This window comes from Equus quagga, chromosome 7 (assembly GCF_021613505.1).
Source record: "Equus quagga isolate Etosha38 chromosome 7, UCLA_HA_Equagga_1.0, whole genome shotgun sequence".
In the NCBI taxonomy this organism is placed as follows: Eukaryota; Metazoa; Chordata; class Mammalia; order Perissodactyla; family Equidae; genus Equus; species Equus quagga.
The window spans coordinates 34,673,599-34,689,317 of NC_060273.1; the positions used below are offsets into that span (position 1 = coordinate 34,673,599).

At 46.4% G+C, this 15,719-nt stretch overlaps 1 protein-coding gene across 1 annotated transcript in view; it reads left to right on the top strand.

The window, feature by feature from the left end:
- Positions 1-15,719, top strand: part of LMTK2 (lemur tyrosine kinase 2) — a 95,803-nt gene that overhangs the window by 75,468 nt on the left and 4,616 nt on the right. The window contains 4 exon segments of the mRNA XM_046668054.1: positions 3,335-3,484; positions 4,763-7,748; positions 14,934-15,066; positions 15,313-15,555. Of these exon segments, the coding sequence (XP_046524010.1) occupies positions 3,335-3,484; positions 4,763-7,748; positions 14,934-15,066; positions 15,313-15,555 (3,512 nt within the window).

A 15,719-nucleotide genomic window follows, 5' to 3' on the forward strand; every position in this document is an offset into this window, starting at 1 on the left:
TTGATGACAGTTATTTTCTCTCAGCATATTGAAGATATCATTCTACTGTCTTCTGGCTTCCATTGTTGCTATTGAGAAGTCAGCTGTCAGTCTACCTAAGCTCTTTGAAGGTAATGTGACTTTTTCTCTCTGGCTGCATTTAAACTCTTCTCTTTGTCTTTTGTTTTTAGTAGTTTCACTATGATGTGTATGGGTGCGGATTTCTTATGTTTTTCTGCTGGGGATTTATTTGGCTTTTCAAATCTGTAGGCCGGTAATGTTCTTAGCCCTGACCCTTCAAATATTGCCATTTCCCCATTTTCTCTCCTTTTGGATGTCTGATGAGACATGTGTTATGCCTTTTTGCTCTGTCTTCTGCCTCTTAATCTTTCTTTTATATTTCCTCTCTGACTTTCTGTGCTACATTCTAGATAATTTTTCAGACCTGTGCTCCAGCCACTAATTCTCCCTTTTTGAAATTCTCTCTTCAGCTCTGTCTATTCTTCTATTAAGTTTTATAATTCAGTTACTGATTTTTCAGTTTTGGGAAGTCTGTCTGATTTTTAAAATTTTGTCCCAGTGCTTTTAATAATTGGATTCTGATCTGCATCAGATAATTCCAACATCTTCAGTCTTTGTGGATTTGATCTTGCTGGTTCTTGATGGTTCCTTGTTCCCTTGGGGACCTTTTTGTGGTGAAGATCTTGGAATCCTGGAATCGCATTACATTCCTCCAGAGAGGATCTGTATTTGCTTCTGTTGGGCACCTGGGTGTCCTGCCATGTGAGGTCACTGTACAAGTCCAGGGCTTTACGTGTCCAGCTTGAGATTTTTTTGGACCACTCAGATGATGTGAATTTGGGCTGCAAATTCAAGTAAGGGCCAGCTCTGTGGTTACAACTTCTTAGGGACTACCCCCCCACACACATGTCCGTATACACACACACACACTCACACGCCCGTACTCTCACCCTCACACACACACTCACTCACAGCACCTCAATGCCAAGGCTATCTTTCAGGTTCCTGAAGGGAGGGAGGGGCAGGTTTATTCCCGCTATGAGGAGGTCTCCCTGTGAGACCCTTTACCTTCGTCAGGCCCAGACTTTGGCCTGTCCATCACTACCATCACCCCCATCAAGTATTGTAAACTAGAAACACAGAACCTAAGTGTTTCTCAGAACCTAAGTTCTGTGTTTCAGCAGATGCTCCAAGGGTAAGGTGGTTTTAGTGTTCTACTTAGTTTTGAAGTTCTAGATTTTGTCCTGGCAATTCCATATCTTATCTGCTGCCTTTAAGAAGATGTGTTTTATGCTTTATCCATATTTTTACTGTTTTTAGCATTGGGCTTGATCTGGAAACTTAGCCTGTGTTCCCAGATGCAGAACCTGCCCCTTGTTTTTGACAGTTTGAGAAGTGTCTGATGGCAGGGCTGGCAGCAGTGCCAGCTCCCACCAGAGGCAGGGACCACATCACCCCATGCCAGAGGTGAACAAGAGGGAATTCTGTTCAGAGAGTTTGGTGGAAGAGGGGACAAGAACTACAGGACATTTTTCCTCCCAGAAGAAAGAGGCTTGAAGGTACTCAGGGAGGCACAAGCCAGTGTGAGGTGAAGAGTTGAAGAGATAGGAAGAAGAGGAGGTGATGGATGGCGATTATCCTGGAGGAGACTGGAGGGACAGAATAGAGAGTTACAGGGCAGGGACTGACCTTGAGCGGGAGACACATCCGTCTTTCTCCGTGGCCTGTCTGAGGAGATAAGGAAGGGATGCTCAAGAAGGATGTTAGAAGTGATGGCGTGGGGAGTGGAGCAAGCGCGTGCTTGGGCGGAGGCTGGAGGGGGGTTTGGTTTCAGAGTATGCTTCACCAGGAGAGGGCAGGGAGCTAAATCAGGGCTTTGGGGAAGTTGAGCCAGGTAGTTGTGTACCCGAGGTTAAGCTTGGTGCTGATAACACTCATTTTGCTACTAATCATACACCACCCTTGTGATCTTTAATATTTCATGTGAATTTCTTATTGTTCTCGGATAAATTATAGACTCTCTAAAGTCATTGACTTCTTAGACTTCTCTTAGACTTCTTTTGTATCCAAAAATGTCCTCTGCTCATAGCAGTTCTGTGCCCAGGAGAAAACACTTCTCACTTCTTGAATTGGGTTTGGAAATTTGAGTCCTTTTATTTCCTTATTGATAGAAATGATCTCTTAACTTAGATACTGAATATGCTGGGTTTTTTTCACTGATTTGTGAAATTAGCGTAAGAGAATTTAGCTTATAAGTTATATTGTATTATACAATGTCAAATAATAATCTTTTATTTATTCAAGATAGTTTATTATTCAAATAAGCGTTCTGGTGGATATTGATAAAAGTCATATAAACCATCAGTACCCAAACTGGCTGGATGTCAGGATCACTAGATAGCTTTTTAAAAATACAGCTTCCTAGGCCACGCCTTCATCTACCAACTCAAAGTCCTTGGGGTGGGTCCTAAATACCGATGTGTTAGTTTAAAGCTTCCAGATGACACAGGTGATCACCCAGGCTTGGGAGCCGTTGCAGTCAATAGGAGACTGGTGCACGGCAGAAGGCTCACAGTATGTGGTGGGAAAGAAACGCAGAGGTGGTGTCGAGATGAAGAGTGAGTGTTCACGCGACTTGAGCGGCAGAGGCCGTTTCCTTGGGGACAGAGCAGTGGGACAGGTCCAGAGAAGGGGCATTCCTGCCCGTGGGAATGGCAGTGTACCTGGAGGCCTCGAGAGGCTCGGCAGGCGGCCTCTCTGTCACCCAAATTAGCTGGCAGAGTAATGGAGGGAAGTCCCGTCCTAATGGCAACAAAACCCAAACTGCTTAGGAATAACTATAATAAGAAACGTGTGGGTCCAGCTGGGAAGAGATGAGTTGTTCACATAAAGATTTCTAGATATTTTCTGGTGTTTACTGCTATTGGGAATGGGATTTGTTTTCCACCGAAAAACTCAAAATTCAAGATATTTATCTTGTTTCCAGTCATTTTGCTGAACTCTTAAATCATTCTCATGATCTTTCAGATACTTAAGTTGACAGTCATATTCCCTCCTCCCTGTAATTATGCCTTTTATCTCTATTTCATAATTTTTTGCATTGGCCTAAACTTCTAGAGAATTCAGTAGTAAACACGAGGAGGCGTTCTTGTTGCGTTCCTCATTGTGATGGAAATGCCTCTTTTTTTAAATCATGTTAAAGAGCTACCCTTAATAACCTTTTCAGTACACTCCTTGTCCTTAAAGTTACTAATGACATACAAATAAAAGTGTGGGCCTTACAAAATTTGACACCTAATGGGAGAAAGAAATAACCATTTTCTTTTTTCTGCAGGTCCCTGGGTGTGACACTTTGGGAGCTTTTTGATAATGCTGCTCAGCCTTATTCCAACCTTTCCAACTTAGATGTTCTCAATCAGGTCATCCGGGAGAGAGACACAAAGCTCCCTAAGCCCCAGCTGGAGCAGCCTTATTCCGATAGATGGTGAGTGTCTTCACGTTTTACCATCTTCACGAGATACGGAAATCCTCTTTCCATGGGCGTTAGTTGCATATTCCTTCTTCTTAAAAATGGATGTCATGAAAAGCAATCATTTGTACGTCATTCATGATTAATTTTAGAATTAACATCTATTTTAAAAATTTAATGTAATTTTTGAAAAATGTTTAGAACAAGCAAGAATTTATGTATTACCTGCAGTAAGAAAAATATTAAGTCTGACCTAATTAGAAAAATCAATAGTAAGGGAGATCCTCTCGTGGAATTGTTTTAAAATGAGGCTAGTTATATGAGTGATAGCTAATATGTAAGAAAAGAGTATAAAAATGATAATATTTAAATTGTCTGTTGAAACTGCTTTGCATACTGTGTGGTGACATTTACAAAACAAACTTACTTCTTTTACGGATTTACTTTTTATGAGTCCTCAGACGAGTTCTTAGTCTATTTCCCGTTTGGATCAGGTTCACCTCTCTTTCGACCTCTGTCTACACCACCACATGCCCGTCTGGCACTACCTCTGAAGCTTGGCACCTCTCCATGTAGGCATTGCCCAGCCATCCAAGTTGGTAGAACTATTTCACCCACAATAACTTGACATTTACTCCGTAAATGTAATGCTTTGAAGTTGTCTTTGTCTTCCCTTCTGCTCATGGCTACAGTTTAAGCTCTTGGCTGTATTCAGCCAACCCCTTGAAGACCCAGCTCCTCCTGGCTGCCGCCCTCTTTGGGCTTCATTCTCTACCTTTTCCCTTCTACCTTCAGCTCCTTTTCTGAGCCAAGGAAGGCACATGCTGCAGAAGATTGTAGTGTTACTTTTTATTGGGGGAATAGTCGGAGATTAGTTACAACAGCATTTGTCTGTGTGACTTCTCGCAAAATAAAGTGAATAAATCTAAAAACGTGAGACAGGTGCATTCTTTACTACACAGAATACGTGTGGCAATTGTTTTAAGAGGAGAGCATGGTAAAACCATTTCTAAATTCGGTGGATAGGTCCCTGGATAAACACCAGAAGAACAAATGAGAAAAGAGTTGCAGCGATACTGTGAAGTGTCCTGAGAACACACAAAGGAGTGGGCCAAATTTTATATTTCTTCATTTCCTCTCTCACCATGTTCTCACCTCCTTCATGTGGTTGGCAGTGATTAAAGTGTAGAAACTTCTGAGGCGTTGAGTTGGGTTAGGAGTCCTTGTAAAGTCTTTTCTTATTTTAAAACAATTCATTATCAATCTGTGAATTCTCTCTCTTGTGTCGCTCAGGTATGAAGTTTTACAGTTTTGCTGGCTGTCACCAGACAAGAGACCAGCAGCCGAAGACGTGCATAGACTGCTCACCTACCTGCGGATGCAAAGCCAAAGGGACTCGGAAGTCGACTTTGAACAACAGTGGAATGCTCTTAAACCAAATACAAACAGCAGAGACGCTTCCAGTAATGCTGCGTTCCCGATTCTCGACCACTTTCCCCGGGACCGGCTTGGTCGTGAAATGGAGGAAGTCCTCACCGTGACTGAGACGAGCCAGGGCCTGAGCTTCGAGTACGTCTGGGAGGCGGCTAAGCACGATCACTTCGACGAGCGCGCTCGGGGCCACCCGGACGAAGCCCTGTCCTACACAAGCATCTTCTTTCCAGTTGAAGTTTTCGAGAGTTCGCTTTCGGATCCCGGGCCCAGGAAACAAGACGACAGTGGCCAGGATGTCCCCCTCAGGGCCCCCGGGGTGGTTCCCGTGTTTGACGCCCACAACCTTTCTGTGGGGAGTGACTATTACATCCAGTTAGAAGAAAAAAGCGGGAGCACCTTGGAGCTCGAGTACCCACCTGCACTGCTTACCACTGAGATGGATAATCCAGAAAGAAGAAGTGACGAGGCGTCTCAGTTTCTGACGCTCAGGAATCTGGAATTGGAGGAGTCCAGTACAGATGAGGATTTCTTCCAGAGCAGCGCAGACCCCAAAGATTCCACCACACCCGAGGACGTACACGTTACCAGGGGCCCTGAGAGTCCTTTCAACAGTATATTTAGTGATCTTGACAAATCAGAGGATTTGCCCAGTCACCAAAAAATATTTGACTTAATGGAACTGAACGGAGTTCAAAGTGACTTGAAGCCAACGACTTTACGTTCGAGTTTGGAGGACCCCAAAGAGTCAGTAGTCACGTGCCACTTTGAGAAAGAAAAGCCCCATAAGCTTTTTGACTCTGAGCTTCTTTGCTCATCAGAAAACCTTGTGCACCAAGATAATTTCGATCCGCTGGATGTTGAAGAATTGTCAGAAAACTTTTTATTTCTTCAAGAGAGGAACTTAGTAAAAGACTCATTGTCTAGGAAAGAACATATAAACGATCTTCAAACAGAGCTTAAAAATGCCGGTTTTACTGAAACTATCTTAGAAACTCCACGTAGAAACTCTTTAGATGCTGAGCTTAAGTTTGCTGAAAATAAACCAGGCTTTTCTCTGTTGCGGGAGAACACGAGTGCAAAGGGGAAAGATGCAGGCGTCCTGCCCAGCGACAGCGCTTTGCACACCTCACTGCAGTCTTCCCCAGAAGTGCAGGGGCCCCCTACCTCGCTCGAAACAGAAGGAACGCCTCATAGTGCACCCCCAGATACGTGCCCGAAGCAGGGAGAAACCAAGCCCACGTGTTTAGATGCCGGTCTCCATGAAGACTGTCTCTGCCAAGAAACCAGCCCAGACTCTGTGACCGTCCCAGCTGAAATTCCCCTGACTGATGCCAAGACACAGGGTGTTGGCGACAGGTCCCGTGACTTGACTCAGCAAAGTGAGGCAGCCTTGAGACTACCCAAAAGTGACTCAGTGCTTGTTGATGACGTTTTTGCCAGTAAGGTGGGTATAGAGAAGAGTCTTCCAGAATTGAGACAGGACTCAGAGAATCAGCCACTTTGCGAAGACCATCGCAGTCACAGTCTGCTGGAGAAAAGCTTGGAGGCTGTGGAGACTCTGAAGCAGCTGAATTATAAAGATGCCGCAAAAGAGACGGGCCTGGTGTCTGCCCTCTCCTCGGACTCCACCAGTCAAGACAGCCTGTTAGAAGACAGCTTGTCCACACCCATTCCAACATCGGAACAGTCTCTGGAGACCCCGGACTCTCTGGACTCCGTGGACGTCCGTGAAGTTCTGCTGGGCTCTTTGGGCTCTCACACACCTCAGAAACTCTTGCCCCCCGATAAGCCTGCAGATAGTGGCTACGAGACAGAGAACTTGGAGTCCCCTGAGTGGACTCTGCACCCTGCTCCTGATGGCACCTCTGCCTCTGAGGCGACCACGGCAGGCAACAGCGGTCATGGCGAGTTGCCTCCCAACCCTGTCATTGTCATCTCAGATGCAGCTGATGGCCACAGGGGCACAGAAGTGACCTTGCAGACTTTCACGTCTGGCTCCCAGAGCTCATACAGAGACTCTGCTTACTTCTCAGACAATGACTCTGAGCCTGATAAGAAGTCGGAGGGGGTCCCAGGAACCCCAGCGTTGGCCTCGACGATAGTAGCGGATCAGCCCCTGCCTGAGCCAGTCATCCCAGAGCAGAGTCCTGGCACCAAGGACAGTTGCCCGGAAACCAAAAATAGCCAGCCTGACCAAAGTTGTCTGTCTGCTTTGCAAAATTCCAGTCACCCGGAATTAAGAGAAACGTCAGAACCAGCACTGACTGACGTTTCCAGACAGACCCATCCTGAAGACGAGGCTGGCAGCCCCTTGAGTCTGTGGAACTCAGAGCTGAGCAGCGGTGATGACTTTGAGGCCCAGGAAGAGCGCCCCTGCACGCTTGCCTCCACTGGAACCAACACCAACGAGCTCCTGGCGTTTGCAAATTCCACCCTCCGCTCCGGCAGCCCGGCGGACCTGACGGAGGAGGAGTCCTCAGGCGGCCACTCCGAGGGCCCCAAGCTCAAGGAGCCAGATATCGAAGGGAAATACCTGGGGAAGCTTGGTGTGTCAGGGCTGCTGGACCTCTCCGAGGACGGAATCGATGCGGATGAGGAGGACGAAAACAGTGACGACTCGGACGAGGACCTGCGTGCGTTCCACCTGCACAGCCTCAGCTCCGAGTCGGAGGATGACACCGAGCACCCCGTCCCCGTGATCCTCAGCAGCGAGGACGGGAGGCATTTACGGAGCCTCTTGAAGCCCTCGGCCGCTGTTGCCGTTGACCAGCTACCAGATGACTGGAAAAAGGAAAAGAAGGCCGTGACGTTTTTTGACGATGTCACAGTCTATCTGTTTGACCAGGTATCTGTTGCCTCCAAATTGTCGTATTCGAGAATTCCAGAATGCGTTAGGAAATTGAGTATGCTCTGTTTTTCTGATTGCCGTTTTGAGGCCACAGGGTGGTTTATGGTTACTCAAAAGAACGGATTTGGGGTTGGTTATAGTTACGGTTCCAAGAATATGCAGAGACAGGGAATTCCTATTAAATTAAGGGAAGGAGACCTGGGTGCTCGGCCTGGGTCTCCTGGCAGAGTCCTACTGAAATTAGTTACCCTTCGCAGACCACAGTTTGATCTGACAATTGGCAGCGATACCCAGCATGCAGGTGCACGCTGGAACGGTCCGTGGCTCACACATAGCCCTGGAGATGCCGACCAGTGGCAGTGCCTGTGGAGCAGGACCCGGGGCAGCGGTGACAGAGTCTGTGGCCCTCCTGCCGGAGCTGGCCCCGCCCTGCCCTCCTCCCCCGCTGTGGAGCAGACTGCTCAGTGGGCTCAGACTTCAGCTTCTTTAAAAATGAAGCAGCCTGGGGGCCGGCCTGGTGGTGCAGCAGTTAAGTTCCCACAGTCCGCTTTGGCCACCTGGAGTTCGCAGGTTCGGATCCTGGGTGCGGACATGGCACCGCTCATCAAGCCATGTTGTGGTAGGCGTCCCACATATAAAGTAGAGGAAGATGGGCACGGATGTTAGCTCAGGGCCAGTCTTCCTCAACAAAAAGAGGAGGATTGGCAGCAAAAGGTACTACTGGGCAAAATTCATTTCAAAAAAAAAAAAAAAAAATGAAGCAGCCTATAATTCAATATTTTTAATTAAAAAAATTTTTTTTAGTTTTATTTGAAATGTTCTTTGTTGACTAGTCCTTGTAGCCCTTGAATTTGCTTCTTAAATCAGCTGACTTTTAAGTGAAGCTGCGTCAGACACCTGAGGAGGACCCCTTCACCTTCCAGAAGGCATCCTTCAAGCTGCTTGCCCTCCCGTTGTGTTGTCCTGGGAACCGAGACCGTGGCTTCTCAGGCTTCTCAGCCTCTCGTTCGGCTTCCTGCCTCCTGGGCTCTGCCCTTCAGGCTCTGCCCACGCACAGGGGTCCTGGGCGGCTCCACCTCCTCCCTCGGGGCTGGCTTTTCCTTCATTTGCTTGTTGCTTTAGGCTTTTTTGTTCCTCTGTGTTCTGTTTTTGTGGTGTTGCTCAAAAAGCCATTAAGCCACCACGTTTGAACTACAGCACGTGGTGGGGGGAGGGTAGAGGCAGGTAAGTGTTTGGGAAAAAGAAAAGGTAGACTCCTGGACTCAGCCTCCATTTATTGAATCTGTGAGAGGGGCCCGGAGGCTTATGCACACGCCGGCTTCAGAGCCATGAGCTAGGTCTGCCATTTTCTCCTGAGGGTGGAAGGGAGGGGGTCGCCTGGCCCAGGTTCTGTGTTTTGTTACCAGTGCATTCCAATTCAGATATCCCCTTCTTCCCCATCTCTCTGAACTTGAACTACAGTCACATTTCCCTGCTCACCAGGGCGATCTATAGGTGGGACAGAAAAATAAGCTGTGTTCTGTGAGCAGAGTGGGAGGGGGGCTGGGGAAGCTGTCTGGGGTCTTGTTGGAGCGGTGAGCGGGGCACAAGTCCAGTGGAAGGCAGTGTGCGGAGGAGGCCCCCGGGCTGCGCGGGGCCTAGACCCATGTGGAGGGCTTTGGGGGGGTGTTATGTTGTGCTGGCTTCAGAAGACAGGACAGGATCGCAAAGGATGAAGACTTAGAAAGGGCATGCCGGCTGCGGGAGCGGAGCTACAGAAATCAGATGTAAGATGCGCTTAATGGATGTGAGGTTTGGGAAGGGGTTAGTGTCGTAGAGAAAGTCGGAAAGTGGGTGCAGGCCGCAGTAAAATCCTGCAGCTCCTCCTGGTGATCTGCAGTTGCTTGTCTTATGGTCCCGTGCAGTTTGCCGTGGAGGTTAGGTTAGTTTCTAAATAAGTAGTTTAAGTGTCTTAGCTCCAGCCCTTTAACTGAGTGTTCAGGGGTTGTGGCAGCGTTGCCTTGCGTCTTGCTTGTTTCCCTATTTGTTAGTTCAGCAGATACTTAGCGCACTCTCGCTGTATGTAAAGCAACGTTCGTGCGAGATCACGGCCCGGCGACTCAGCAGTCTGGGTGCCGCCACGTTATGTGCAGGGTCTCTTTAACTTCTGCACGCAGGTGTGGTTGTCACCCGTCTTCACGGAGAAGGCCCCGAGGCTCAGGGAAGCTGGCGCCTTGTGCAGGGGTACGGCCCAGGTCTCCACTGAGCCCAGCAGCCTCCCGCACAGACCCTCAGACGAGCCTGGCGGCTGTTTGACTCTCAGCTCGCCTGTGGGTCCTTCCTGGACACACGGTATTCTCGAGGACACACGGTATTCTCGAGGCCAAAACAGTGGGTGATGACACATGGTTGCCCTCCAGCCTGATGAGATGGTTGTAGGACAGATGAGCTTTGAGCTCAGTCCCGTTCATCTCAGCCCTGGTCGTGACTGTCAGGACGGGGCCAGGGCTTGGCAGTGTGGCCTTGGAGCTGTGCTGAGCGGTGCTCAGGCCCATGCCATGAGGCCACCTCCCGGATCACAGTCTTAGAGCCAGGAGACCCCACAGCTCATGAGGAATAAATGTTCCTAGACTTCACCCAGGTGGACCGCCTGGGCAGATGGGCAAGAGGGGGCCTCTACCTGGGGTCCTGTGGGCTGCTTTTTTCTTGTCTTTTGAGTTTATTTCCATTTTCAAGGACATTTTTCTGAAAGAATATAAACTGTACATAAGACAAAAACGCTTACTTGGGCAAGATTTTTTTTTTCAGTTTGAGGAACAAAAAAAACACTCAAGAAAATGAAACTTGGGGGCTGGCCCGGTGGCGCAGTGGTTAAGTGCACACGTTCTGCTTCAGCAGCCTGGGGTTCACTGATTCGGATCCCTGGTGCGGACATGGCACCGCTTGGCAAGCCACACTGTGATAGGCGTCCCACGTATAAAGTAGAGGAAGGTGGGCATGGAGGTGAGCTCAGGGCCAGTCTTCCTCAGCAAAAAAGAGAAGGATTGGCAGCAGTTAACACAGGGATAATCTTCCTCAAAAAAAAAAAAAAGAAAACTTGTCTATAGTTCCTACCACTTGAAGTCTCCCTCTGTCTCTCTCTCACACACACACACACACATACACGAAATTCCAAAGACTCATTTCCTCACCCCCATCCCCACTACAGTCATGATACAAACACTTCCATCACCCCACAAAGTTCCCCAGGCCCCTTTGTTTTCAGTCCCCTCCCCCTGACAACCACTGGTCTGCTTTCTGTCACTGTAGTTTTGCCTTTTCTAGAATTGGTGTAAGTGGTGGGATCATACAGTATGTAATCTTACATGTCTGGAGTCTGGCTCGGCATAATGCTTGTGAGGGGCATCTGTGTTTCATGTTTTCATTACGGAGTAGCATTCTACTGTGTAGATATGTTACATTTTATTTATTCATTCATCTGTTGACCAGCGTTCACATCAGTCATTTTTATTATTTTTTAATTTTATTTTTTAAATTAACAGTAAAATTGACCCTTTTTAGGTGGACAGTTCTATAAATTTTAACATTTGTGTAACCACCGCCACAACTGTGATACAGAACAGCTCCTTCACCCCAGAAAACGCCCTGTGCTCCGTCCTGGTCCCACCCACCCCGCACCCCTGATCCCGGGCAACACTGACGTGGTCCGGGTCATTCTAGGTTGTCTTTTTGCGAATGTCGTGTAAATGGACTCACCTTTTGAGGCTGGCTTTTTTCACCCAGCCTGTCAGTCCTTTGAGATCCATCCACGTTGTCACATGTACAGTAGGTCCTTCCTTCGTGTCACTGAGCAGTGTTCCACGGGCTGGATGAAGAACTTTGTCTGACCATTCACCCATTGAAGGACGCTTTGTTTTTCTGCTTTGGGCTATTACAAATAAAGCTGCTTTGAACAATCGTGTACAGGTTTTTGTGTGGACTCAAATTTTTATTTTTCTGGGAAAAATGCCCAGGAGTGTGATTGCTGGGTTGTGTAAGTGTATGGTTAGTTTTTAAAGAAAATGGCAAACTGTTTTCCAGCGTGGCTGTACCGTTTTACATTCCCACCAGCAAGGTAATGAGAGATCCAGTTTCTCTGCATCCTTGCCAGCATTTGGTGCAGTCATTATTTTTTTATTTTAGCTTTTCTAATAGGTGTGAAATGATACCTCGTTGTGGTCTGGAATTCCGTTTCTCTGTTGACTGGTGACATGTTGAACATCTTTTCATGTGCCTCTTTGCCATCCATATGTCCTCTTCAGTGAAATGCCTCTTCTTGTGTGCGTTTCTAATTGGATTCTCTGTGTTTTTACTTTTGAGTTTTGAGAGTTCTTTATAAATTCTAGATAGGAATTGTTTGTCAGATGTATGGTTTGGAAATATTTCTCCCAGTCTGTAGGTTGTCTTTCCCAGAGCAGAAGTTTTACATGTTGATGGATTCCATTTTATTGATTTTTTCCTTTCATGGATCATGCATTTGGTGTCACTTCTAAGAACTCTTCCCCAAACCCTAGATCCCAAATACTTTCTTCAAAAGTTTTCTGTTTTTCATTTAGATCTGGTATACACTTGAGTTAATTTTTGTATAAGGTTTAGGTTGGGCTTCATTTTTTTTTGCATTTGGTTGTATATCCAGTTGTTCCAGCATGGTCTGTTGAAAAGACTATCCCCTACCTGAATTGCCTTGGCACACTCTGTCAGAAGTTAAATGGCCGTGTTTATATGGGTCTGTTTCTGGTGTTTTTTTCTGTTCCGTTAGTCTGTGTATTTACCCAATACCTCAGTCTTGGTGATTAGTGTAGCTTTCAGTCTTAAAATTGGGGAATGCAATTCCTCATCTTTTTTCTTCCTTTCCAAAATTGTTTTGGCTTTTGTAGTTCCTTTAATATTCCACACAAGTTTAGAATCATCTTGTCTATATCTACAAAAAAATCCTCCTGGGATTTTGATGGGAATTGCATAAAATATGTGGATTAATTTGGGGAGAATTGACATCTTTACTATGTTGGGTCTTCCAATTCATGAACGTGGTAAGTCTCTCCATTATTCTTGGTGTTTTATAGTTTTCAGCTCATAGATCCTCTATATGCTTTGTTAGATTTATACCAAAGTATTTCATTTCTTGAGAACCTGTTATAAAAGCTAATTTTGAAATTTTGGTTTCCATTTGTTCCTTGCCAGTATATAGAAATGCGATTGATTTTTGTGTGTTGAGCTATACTCACTTATTAGTTTTAGGAGTTTGTTTTGTTTTTTGCAAATTCCTTGTAGTTTTCTACACAATCATGTTGTCTTCAAATGGGGACAGGTTTATTTCTTTCTTTCCAATCTGTATCTTTTTAATTTTTTTTCTTACCTTATTGCACTAGCTAGGGCTTCCAGTGCATTGCTGAATAGGAGTAATGAGAGGAGACCTTCTGGCTTTGAACAGGGTCTTAGAAGAAAAATATTCAGTCTTTGACCATTGATTGTGTTGTGGGGTTCTTTGTAGATGCTGTTTATCAAGCTAAGAAGCTTCTCTTCTGTCCTTAGTTTGAGAGAGTTTTTCATCCTGAATGAGTGTTGAATTTGGTCAGATGCGTTTTATACATCACTTGGTAGTAACGTGGTCCTTCTTCTGTTAATATGGTAGATTACGTTGATTTTCAAATACTGAATTAGCCTTGCCTTCCTGGAATAAAGCCCATTTGGTGGTGAGGTTTTATTGTTATGTGTTGCTAGATTTGATTTGGGGATTTGTCGTTGAGGATTTTTGTGTCTGTGTTCGTGAGGTACATTGGCCTGTAGTTTGGGGAGTGTTTTCTCGTTTGGCTGATTTGGGTTTTTGCGTTTTGGGTACTGTCTTTGGTTTTGGTACCTAGGTAATGCTGGTCTCGTAAAATAAGTTGGAAAGTATTTCCTCCACTTTCCAGAAGAGATTGTGTAGATTATTGATCCTTTCAAAGAACTGCTTTTGGTTTCATGGATTTTTTTTTTCTTGACTGTTTTCTTTTCACTTTTATTGATTTCTGCATTATCTTGATCATTTCTTTCCTTCTGCTTGCTTTGGATTTATTTTGCTCTTTTTCTAGACTCTTAAGGTAGAAGCTTAGTATTTGAGACCTTTCTTCTTTCTAATACTAGCATTCAGTGCTATGAATTTCCTTCTATGTACTACTTGAACTGTATCCCACAAATTTTAATATGTTGTATTTTCATTCAGTTCCAAATATTTTCTAATTTTCCGTGAGACCTCCTCTTTGACCCATGAATTATTTATAAATATATTGTTTAATTTCCAAGGGTTGGAGATTTTCTTGTGTGTTTCTATGATTGATTTCTAGTCTAATTCCATTATGGTCAGAGGACGTATTTTGTGTGGTTTCAATTCCTTGAAATTTGTTAAGATTTGCTTTGGAGCCAGGATATCGTCTGTCTTGGTGAGTGTCACGTGTGCACCTGAAAGAACATGTATTTTGCCTTTGATGGTGGATTGTTGTATAAATGTCAGCATTTCCCCTTCCTTGGCAGAGCGTTTTTGTTAGTCTCTTTCAGATAATTCTGTCATCTTGGCTTTGGCATCTGTTGATTGGCTTTTCCCCATGAATTGAGGTTTTTCTGATTCTCTGTATGCTGAGTAGTTTTAGATTGTGTCCTCATTATGTTACATGGCTCTGTGTTTGCTTTAGATCCTACAGAGAATGTTGTTATTTCTATCTCAGCAGGCGTTGACCCGGTCGGGTTCAGGTCACAAGTTCCAACCAGTCTTCTGTGGGTTGGGGTTCCCCTTTCGAGCCTTTGCTGTACTGTTTGGACCTGTCCAGTGCATGTGCCACCCACTGGCCAGACTGGCCCTTAGCAGTGGATGCCTCACACTTCCTGCATCTGTGCAGGACAGAAACGGGAAAAGCAGTGGGGATTCTCCTCGCTCTCGGGATCGCAGCTCCTCCAGGTGGGGAGAAGTTCGTCGCCCTCAGAATTATAGGCGCCTGCCACCCTGGGGTCTTGGGGCTGGGTGGAGAGACAGGGCTGAGCCTTCCTTTTCCACCTTCCCCAGACAGAACCCCCCTGCTTTAAGGTGAACATCACACCACTGACCAGGCAGGTGCCCTTGGCCTGTGGCGCCTACCTCGGGGGTGCCCGTGAGCAGGCATTGGTGACGGGAATTTCTCTTTGGCTTTTCAGGAGACCCCAACCAAAGAGCTGGGACACTGTGGAGGAGAAGCGCACGGCCCCGACTTGAGCAGCCCAGCACCTTCGTCAGGCTTCCCCTACCTGAGCAGGTGTATCAATTCCGAAAGTTCAACTGACGAAGAAGGTATTTCACTTCCTTGGTGGGTTGAAAGAGGAGCTAAAGGAGTGCATTGTGCATGACGTCAGCTCTTTGAGGGGAACTTCACATATGGCCTTAAATGACCCCGTGACCCACGGGAGCAGCCCTGCCACCTGTCGGGCCCGAGTCGGTGTTTGTTGATCTGCAGAGCACACCTGTGTGTTTGCGCTCTGCTCTCTAGTCTTTATCACGAAATGATAAAAGAATGATGTTTTGTTTTTTTGCTTGTAGGTGGAGGCTTTGAATGGGATGATGATTTCTCCCCAGACCCTTTCATGTCAAAGACAACGAGCAACCTTCTTAGTTCCAAGCCTTCTCTTCAGACATCAAAGTACTTTTCTCCGCCACCGCCGCCCCGGAGTGTGGAGCCAAGCTGGCCCCACGCGTCGCCGTATTCCAGGTTCTCCATCTCTCCTGCCAACATCGCCAGCTTCTCTCTCACACATCTGACCGACTCGGACATCGAGCAAGGAGGTGAGACGGGTGTGTGCGAGCGTGGTGGCAGCCTGGGGGACCTTCCCCACGGGGCTTGAGTGCCCGTCAATCTGATGCTTGCCTGGTATTTCCTGGATTATGAAAAATCCTTTACAAAGCTCTCACGGTCTTGACAGTGCGCTCTTGGGGCCACGGGCCCCACT